Below are 10072 nucleotides of genomic sequence, written 5' to 3'. Positions count from 1 at the left end.
GAGTAGCTGGGACTACAGACACATGCCACCATGCCCAGCTAATTTTTTGTAGTTTTAGTAGAGACGGGGTTTCACCATGTTGACCAGGATGGTCTTGATCTCTTGACCTTGTGATCCTCCCGCCTCGGCCTCCCAAAGTGCTGGGATTATAGGCTTGAGCCACCTCACCCGGCCTTGTAACCTGTTTTAAAGGAAGTTACTTGAAATAACACCCGATAGAGGTCCCATATTTTTTGTCTGAACATTTGTTTAGGCATCAAACAAGGGACATCATGAAAATTTACTTACGTGAATATGTGGACAAGACCCTGGGGCTTTCCATTGCAAACCAGTTGATGACTATTAAAAATCTAACCCTAGGTCTTTCTGCACGTACTTAAATTACAGCCTGATAATTTAATTTTTAAAGCACGCTTACATCCATCACTGCCATTTCCTATGACATATTATTCTATGCAGGAGAGAAAAGTGAGGCCCAACTAGGATATGTGGCAGAGTCTATTTCTTCTAGGCTTTTCTTTTCACTGAAGAGCTAGCAGCACAGATTTATTCTCCTCAAAGAAAGGTGGCTTTTCAAAAGGTACTCAGAGCCAGTGTGAAGTGCAAAGTACAGTGGATACTTTTTCTTCCAGAAATGGAAAACAACATTTCAAACTGATATTCTGAAAAAGAGTTCAAGAATTTAATCATGACCCTTTGACCTGAAATGCTGCAGTGATATTTTTATGACCCAAGGATTCCTAAGCTATTGCTGCCGCCACTCTCTAAGTGGCTTAAAATGTGTGAAATGACTCAATGCTTAAATATTTCCTAAGATGCATCTCAGAAGTGACCTCATGCATATGCATGATCACCAGTGATGGATTGAAAACAGATTAATTCTGCCCCACAGCTAAGCATTAAAACATTAAAAAAATGTCTGGAGTAGTTCATATTCCAGATGTGGACTCCTTCCCCTCCCGAAGCTGCATCTGTGACATTTTTTCATTCCAGATGACATAGTTATGGTGTTACACTCCATAGCGCAGTGCTTAGAATTAGGTTTCTTTCAGAAAATGGGAACATACCCTGTACATTTTTATCAGTTATTTAATTGGACTAGAAAAGTGACAGTGTTTCTGTGGTTAAGATGACTCTTTGTTATTTCCTCTCTTAAACCATGAGAACTAGTCTAGTCCATACACTATTCTAAATATCCTGTCTATCTTCCCCAAACCCACTGCTTACAGTGGCTGCTTCAAATAACACTGTGTTACATAAGAAAGGCAGAAAACAGTACTTTCACAGAGTTATCACTGCTTTCTTTGCCTACAAAGAGGAAAGAAATACAGGATGTCATTCTACCTTCATGATGTTTTTCCAAGTTAAAAAAAAATACTGAGAGGGTGTGTGGTGGCTCACTCCTGTAATCCCAGCATTTTGGGAGGCCAAGATGTGTGATTGGTTGAATCCTACTCAGTCCAAAACCAGCCTGAGCAAGATGGCAAGACCGCATCTCTACAAAAAATACAAAAATTCGCTGGACATGAAGGTGTGCGCCTGTAGCCCAAGCTACTCCAGAGGTTGAAGTGTGAGGATCACCTGTACATGACAGATCGATGCTGAAGTGAACCATCATCATGCCATTGCATTTCACCCTGAGCAACAGAGTGAGACCTTGTCTTTAAAAAAAAAAAAAAACCCAAACAACAGGCTGGGCGAGGTGGCTCACACTTGTAATCCCAGAACTTTGGGAGGCCAAGGTGGATGGATCACCTGAGGTCAGGAGCTTGAGACCACCCGGGCAAACATGGTCAAACCCTGTCTCTACTAAAAATACAAAAATTAGCTGGGTGTGGTGGCGGACACCTGTAATCCCAGCTACTTGGGAGGGTGAGGAAGGAGAATCGCCTGAACCCAGGAGGCAGAGGTTGCAGTGAGCCGAGATCGCGCCATTGCACTCCAGCCTGGAAAAAAAAAAAAAAACTCCAATATCCAAAAAAAAAAAAAAAAAAAAAAGAAAAACCTGAAATTAAAATAAAACTTATTTAGTTTCATAATCAAATCAACCTATGTGAATTTTGTCTGTGTATAATGTTTCTCCCCCAGAATTCAGCTCTTAGGGCTTTTAGCTTTTGAGAAAAATTAGAAAGGATGAAAAACTTAAAACGAGTAGAAATGTCAGACGAAGAGCTTGAAAGGATTATCAGTGTCCCATCATCGTCTGCTACAGGTTTTATTACTTCCACCTCACTAAAACCTACAAGCTGCCTCTCAGCTTAAAGACCCAACAGCACAACGATCAAGAATTTCTGACAGTTTTATTCAATTTCACATCATTTAACTGTCTGTTGCCTATACGTTAAAGACCATGCTGAGTTATTTTATAGCCTTATTTAATCCTATCATTATTTTATATGGGGGGAAACTGAAGAGGTTGAGAGGAGCTTTCCTGGAATTCAAGTGATGCTCCTGTCTTTATGTGCCGCCTCCCGTTTATTCCTCTGAACATGCTAAATTTCCATCATACCCTTTTAGAAAACCTTAGTCCAAGTTTCCAAACCACCTGAGTTGCTTGTTACACCAATTACATCATATCAAACATGGAAGGGTATTGTTTGAGTACTTTCTAGGACAGTGTGGATGCTATTTTAATAGTAATATTAAATAACAATGTTTTACTTAATTTTTAATTAACAGGTCTATGATCACTGTATGATTTGCTAATAAAGACCTAACATAATTATCTAGAACAAAAGCAAACAAAACCGATCTTAGTGTTAAGTACTGTGTTCTTAAAAAATGAAAAAGGAAAACACTCAAAATGTGTCCATTTACCTGCATAGAGCCTCAATGGCATCTCTGTCCAAAAAATCATGCTCTCTCTTGACCAAGGAAATATCGATGGGGAACAGGAAATCTATAAGAAAAGTGAACAAATATATTTGTTGAGAATCTATAATCCAATCTGCCAAACATCCAAGTTTACCAAAGGGGAAAAAACTCTTCAGCAACATACCGAGCACCGACTATAGGACACTTCATTCCCCATCAAGTTCTATGGGACAATAAGGCAATTCAAGCCAATCTTGCATCACTGTCGTAAAGGAGCTTGGGCTTTAAAGTGGTGGAAACTTAAACTATTGCCTCTGGTCAAGGAGAAGTGGTTCAGAACACTGTTATACCTTTAAGCAAATCAGCAGGCAACAAGGCCCCAGGATAAATTATAATTTAAGCCACAATGACGGTCAGAAGATTGCTCCCTTTTAATGTGGCTAGGTTGTGTATATGTGTGTGTGTCTTTGCTCATGTGTGATCAGGGAAAAGGTCATGGAAGAAAAACTGAGCCACAGAAAGATCTAGAAAACAATGGCAAGTAGTAGGAAATGGAATGTAATCCACTCACATGGCATCAATAGCTAAGGAGAATTCAAGATATGCTTTTTAAAAGCAAATAATAGCACTGCAATATGGCCTTGCAGGCACTGATGTAACTCCCCTAAAAATAAAGGGCTAGCTGTAAAGTTTTTGTAGAACAACAGAATCCCAAATCCTTCAATCTGTAGAAAAGTTTATTCAGTTCTCTTAGGACAATGAAGAAGCTGTATCAGAACTGAAAACCAGAGAGGGGGAAAACAGTCAACTCGGAATTCCTTTCTCTAGACTAGCTAAAGAGATCCGTTGGTAAATAAATATAACCAAGAAAAACAGTGGAGGCAGTCACTGTGGAAATTTACAACAGCTCTGAAATTGCCACCGGGGAAAGGCAAGTTATCACCCTCCTGGAGTTCCAGCTATGAGGGCAAATCATGGGCCTCCTCTGTAGAATGCTACTACAATACTATGAGGAGTGCTTTGATGTGTGGTAACTCTTTGGACCAGACCTGGGTGAAATCAGTCATCACAGCAGGAAGCTAGAATCACCACAAGCTAAAAAATCCCTTTGGCTGGGCACTGTGGCTTACATCTGTAATCCCAGCACTTTGGGAGGCTAAGGAGAGAAGATCATTTGAACTCAGGAGTTTCAGGTCAGCCTGGCAGCATGGCAAGACCCCGCCTCTACAAAAAAATTAAAAGAAAATTTTAACTGGGCATGATGGGATACGCCTGTGGTCTCAGCTACATGGGAGGCCTAGGTGGAGGATCACCTGAGCCCTGGAGTTTGAGGCTGCAGTGAACTCTGATTATATTACTGCACTCCAGCCTGGATGACAGAGTGAGACCCTGTCTGAAAAAAATAAATAAAAAATCCCTTTGGCCTTCAAAATGGCTAATGTCACACAGTCGAAAAGATATGGATGTCGGCAGTTTTGGAGATGCAGGTAATTAGTCCTGTTCCACCTCTTGCAGGTGGTACAACTGTTCATTATGTTTTTATTGTTTCTTATGAGCACTGGTTTTATGGAATTCCTTATTCTTAGTAATCTATTTTCTAGAGATAATATATCAGAATGAGTATAAACTTACAGTCTATCCTTTTTTTTCTGAACGCTAGAGTTGGATTACTGACATTGTTCCCTAAACGATAATATAGAGAGACCAAGAAAGTATCTATTTTCCGAAGATTTATGAATACATAAAATTTAGTATCACAGGATTATATTTCTTCACTAATTTATAGACCAAGTATCTCTTAGACAAATGATTAGTGGAACCATTATAGTGGAAATAGAAGGACTTATAGTCAATGTAAACTAGAGTATTAGTAAATGAAGCAAGACAGATTGAAACACTGTTTGAAGGTTATGACACTACATTTTGCTTTTTTTTTTTTTTTAATGTTTTAATTTTTAAAAATAGAGATGGGGTCTCGCTATATTGGCCAGGTTGGCCTTGAACTCCTGGCCTCAAGCAATCCTCCCACCTCAGCCTCCCGAAGTGCTGGGATTATAGGCATGAACTACCTACCATGCCTGGTCTGTATTTCACTTTGAATACATACCAAAATGAAATAACAGAGCTGATAATTAAATAACACATTTTAATACTTACAGAGTATAAACTCAGATATATAAATGTAAATTGAAATTTTCATATGCCTGTTACCTATATGTGAGAAAGTAACTATGTTATTTTAGCAATTTCTAAGTTAGTATACCCAGAGCTATATTTTAGATTGCTTTTCTAATCCAAATTAACAGTTTTTTTTTTTTTTAAATTCTGGTAGGTATTAAATGCAAGTGAGGAGTGAAAGAAATAAATCAGTAATTTTATTTGCCCAGGCTCTTTTCTGAAAGGACTGGCTTTTAAAAGATGAGAGTTTACTGATGTATGGAAGACATTCTCTGAACTCAACTTCCAGTGTGGGTTGAAAGGCAGGAAGTATAAATTGCCAACTACCAAAATCAAGGAGATATGGAAGAAAACACGGAGACATGGAATGTGTGGGTTTGTATGGGGTATATGGTGTGTGTACTCACCCACCACACAGTGGCAGGAAAAACAGGGGGAAGCGATGGCCCCAAACAATATGCAGTGTACCTCAAAAGTAGGCTTATGCTTCCAAAGACTTGGGAACATGAAGGGACCCCAAATACAACTTGTGCAAATGCAGTCTGTTTTAGGATTGGGAAAGAAGTAAGGCAGGGACTAGAACTGGGTCTTAGCAAACATATATGTCACAAGAAAGTGTCGCTTGGCAGCAAATCAATGCCAAAAATGAACATAATTGAAGAAAATGTAATTTCTAAATAGGAGAACAAAAGGACAGCCACTTTGGTGTCACTGCCAATACAATTATCTTTCCTTATCTCCAGTAGAGCTATGAATTGAAAATCCAATAGAATGCTGGTTCCCCTCTCCGCGAAAGCCCTTCTGAATGTTAACAGGTCAGGACTTCTCTCTAAAGAGAAGACAAACAGTTCCACCAAAATAATCATGCAAGTTAATCAAAAGAAACTAGAGATATTCTCTGAAATGGAGAAGCAGTAAGGTGTTTTACACAGTCTAACAATGAAACAATTCAGAATTCATCTTCTTGGAAAAAACATCATACAATCAATCTAGGCTACATAAGGAAGACCGGGTATTCTAACTTGGAAATCACTTTACTATTCACCCAATCTTTGTTTGAAAGTTACCTATAAAATGGAATGCATTAGTTCACAGCTGTAATTATTTTAAACTGAATTCACATAAAGTATAATGAAACTCCCATGTAAATGAACAGCCTAGACCAGGCACGGTGGCTCATGCCTATAATCCTAGCACTTTGGGAGGCTGAGGTGGGTGGATCACCTGAGGTCAGGAGATCGAGACCAGCCTAGCCACCATGGCAAAATCCCGGCTCTACTAAAAACACAAAAATTAGCTGGGCATGGTGGCGCATGCCTGCAATCCCAGCTATTCAGGAGGCTGAGGCAGACAAATTGCTTGAACCTGGGAGGCGGAGGTTGCAGTGAACCTAGGGTCATGCCACACTGCACTCCAGCATGGGCGACAGAGACTCTGTCTCAAAACAAACAAACAAATAAATGAACAACTATTTATCTTGACATGCAGGGAGCACAAATGCACCCCAGAGCTCGAAGAAGCTGAGGGAATGACTCAGTATCCAAGCAATCCCCAGGGCACTGATAAGAAAATGTAAGAATTCAGCCCAGACGCTATATATATATATATATATTTTTAAGAACAAAAGGAAAGGCATCTGAAACACATGACCAATCAAAGATTAGTATTTAGAATAAAAGAGCTCTTACAAAATCATTAAGAGAGGCATAACTGAGGAAAATGAGCCAGAGACATTCCACAGAAGAGCAAACAAATGTGGCAAAGTGACATAAATAAATGCTCATTACCATTAAGGATTAGGAAAACGGACATCAAAATCTCTATATCATTTTATATCCATTTGGTTGGCGAAAATTAAAGTCTGACAATATCAAGTATTGAGGGAATGTGGATACATAGGATATTTATGTATTATTGATAAGAGTGAAAATTGGTACAAGCACTTTTGAAAAACTTGCATTGTATAAAATTGAACATACATATTCTGTATTACCTCCAGTAATTCTGTTCCTAGGTACAGAAGCGAGATGAATTATTATGCATGTACCACAAAAGATAGATACAAGAATGTTCATAACAGCACAGCTTATAAAAGCAAAACAGAGAAAGCTAAAATGCCCACCAACCAGAGTATGGATATGAATACACTGGTTTATTCACTGGTTTATATAAACAACGGTGTATTACATAGCAGTCAAAGCAAATGAGTAGTAACACGCCCATACAGTATAGAAGAATCTTCAGAATACAATATTAAGTAAAAAATAAAAACCCACAAGATTACATACAGCACAGTACCCTTTTTATAAAGGTGAAAATAACTTTGTAAAAATGTACTTTTCAGGAAATGCAATAAAATTATATAAAAAGCAAGAAAATGATAGTCTTCAGGATGATGATTTTGGGTAGGGAGTGGCAGCAGGCAGAACAATGGGAGAGTGTCACGGGTGTGTATCATCAAGGTGCTAGCTTTTGTTTTGCGTGGTGGGGGTGTTGCATCCTTACTATATTATTATTTTTTAAATAACACATTTAAATGATAAAATTGCTGAAAATATATCATAGTTCAATAGTACTCATGAGCAAGGGATTATGATTATGCCAATTTTTAAAAAATGGCATTCCCAGTTTACCTTCATAAAGCTGTGCATACTGGGGAAAACCAGTTGCCCGCAGCCAATCACAAGCTTCCTTGGCTTCAATTTCTAGAACAGAACACAAGAAAGACAGAATTAGCCATGTGCACCTGAGCATGCTTATTTTCCCTGAATAAGCTTTGATTTTATGATACAAGCAAATGTGACTGCTCTAGCAAATATGGATAAGCAAACAGCCATACACACTTAATTCAAATGGTTTAAGTTTTGCATGCGTCTTTTCCAGTTTTTGCACATGTGCATAAGGATGCATTTTCTCTTCACAAAAAATAAAAAATGGGGTCCTACTAGTAAGTTGCTCATTCTGTGCTGTTTCTGAAGTGCTCTGGTTACAAATGGTTATGAAAATAAGGCATCATGAGAAAGCTGAACAGAGATTACATAACTCATTTTAAGTCTGGCTAACCTAACTTGGATTACTTTTCACTTCAACAAAAGGCCACAAAGTACCTCCAACACGCTAAAATACAATTTATCTTAGTAAAGTCACAGGCTTTCTAACACCCATGGGGTGGGTGTTTCAAAAGCCCCTGATGTTGTGTTGTTTCACTGTTGGGTGCTCAGGTATTAACTGGGTATTAATCCAGTAGGAGGGGCCCAGGATGTCGAGGAACGTGGAGGGCATGAAGTCAGTAAACCCCACAATCTTGGCAGGCAGAAATGGCTAATAAAGCTTCTACTTCCCTGTGGTTTAACATCTTGTAGATAATATCGATAAACAGAAAGGCCAAGAGCAACTGACACACTGTGTTAAAACTTACTGGAGCACATATTTACAATCCCGTTAAAACTGACTCACAGAGGAGGTCCTGGGAACATTACTTAGTTTCTCTGGTTGCACAAAGAATATTCCTTTCAACTCTTCCTCCCACCTTCCTCAGGCCACGAGAGTATTCAGTTATACAAGGCTACTGACTCATTTACAAAGGTCTCAACATCGCATAATTTATGCCAGATTCAAATCTTCATTAAGCGTCTCTCTCAACCAAATGGGAGACTAATAGTTCATATCAGAAGCATACACATCTTATTTTTGTCTAGTAACTTTATAGTTTTAAGGCATTTTTTTCACCTATTATTTCATGAGTTCCTTGGCCTCTGAAGAAAGGTAATTAAGAAAATCAATTCATTAAAGCAAGTGGCAAAGTCTTCATTGAGCATAGCAAAGAGAAGAAATAAATAAATAAATAACTTTCCATCTCCTGATGAGTTACTTAATACCCAAACTAAAAACAATTATGGCAGTATGGCAGTAGCCTGAAAATAAATAGCATGGCAAAGTTACCTTCATGAATCTTTTCAATGTAGCAGTGAAAGTAGCATTATTCAACCCAAGATTTAGGACTGAATTGGGAGTCAATGATAGAGTGATATCACTGTGGCAGAACTTCAGTGTTTGCACTGAATAAAAGTGTAGAATTGTCCAATGGGAATTATTTGAGGTTACTTTTTTTCTATGTGTATATCCACATTTTGTCTGAGCAAGAAAATAAAGATGTTTTAAATAAAATTATAAAACAAACACTTCCTAGAAAACTATATAGCTGGAAAAAATATACAAACTCAGCATTTTATTTTAGAAAATTAGGAAATTAGACTGGGTGTGGTGGCTCATGCCTATAGTCCCTGCATTTGAGAGGCTGAGGTGGGAGGATCACTTGAGCCCAGAAGTTCGAAACCAGCCTGGGCAAATCCTCATCTTCACCAAAGAAGAATAAAATTACAAAAATTAACTAGGCATGGTGGTGCGCTCCTGTAGTCCCAGCTACTCTGGAGGCTGAGGTGGGAGGTTTGTTTGAGCCTGCAAGGCAGAGGCTCCAGTGAGCCTCAGTGGTACTACTCTACTCCAGCCTGGGCAACAGAATAAGACTTTGTCACAAAAAAAAAAAAGAACAAGGAAATTACTTTTTCTCTATCTGTGTGCCCACACCCTCCCAAAAAAGATAGATAAGGAAAGAAAGAAGACTGTAAGACTGTCTTTAAAAGTATTTTAAAAACTCATTTCATCTGGCTATTAGAGGTTATTTTCATCGAACAGATTGTTAGACATTGAACAACAGATTGTTAAAAAGTAAATGTGTTTGCTTTCTCAATATTTAACTTAATAAGTGGTGAGTAACCAAAAATTTTCAATGCCCAACCTTTTTTGACGATAGTCAGACATGGCACTAGGTCAGCATGCGTACAAAAGCCTTAATTAGATACCAACTCATTAGCCAATCTTGCCAGAGCATGCTCCTTGGTTTACTTAGAAAAATAGTTTCATGCCAAGAAGCATGGAAGAGGTAAGATACTAGCTTTTTAAACAATCTTTTATTTATATATAACTTTACAAAGTTTTTATTTAAGGTCCCATGTGATTTCAGGAACAGGAAAATGCATATTGCCTTCTCGTTTTTTTTTTTTTTTTTTTTTTTTTTTTT

The 10072-nt window shown here is 38.2% G+C and overlaps 1 protein-coding gene across 6 annotated transcripts in view; it reads right to left on the bottom strand.

Moving 5' to 3' along the window:
* DLC1 (DLC1 Rho GTPase activating protein) overlaps positions 1-10072 on the bottom strand; it is a 546175-nt gene that overhangs the window by 26048 nt on the left and 510055 nt on the right. For all 6 annotated transcript variants that reach the window (XM_037740874.1, XM_037740877.1, XM_017535550.2 and 3 more), the window contains 2 exons: positions 7626-7697; positions 2818-2899 (listed from right to left, as the gene is read on the bottom strand). In XM_037740874.1, the coding sequence (XP_037596802.1) occupies positions 2818-2899; positions 7626-7697 (154 nt within the window). The remainder of the gene's footprint in view (positions 1-2817; positions 2900-7625; positions 7698-10072) is intronic.

This window comes from Cebus imitator, unplaced genomic scaffold (genome assembly GCF_001604975.1).
Source record: "Cebus imitator isolate Cc_AM_T3 unplaced genomic scaffold, Cebus_imitator-1.0 Scaffold5, whole genome shotgun sequence".
In the NCBI taxonomy this organism is placed as follows: Eukaryota; Metazoa; Chordata; class Mammalia; order Primates; family Cebidae; genus Cebus; species Cebus imitator.
The sequence above is the reverse complement of the archived record's forward strand: the minus strand, read 5'-3'. Positions and strand labels throughout refer to the sequence as shown.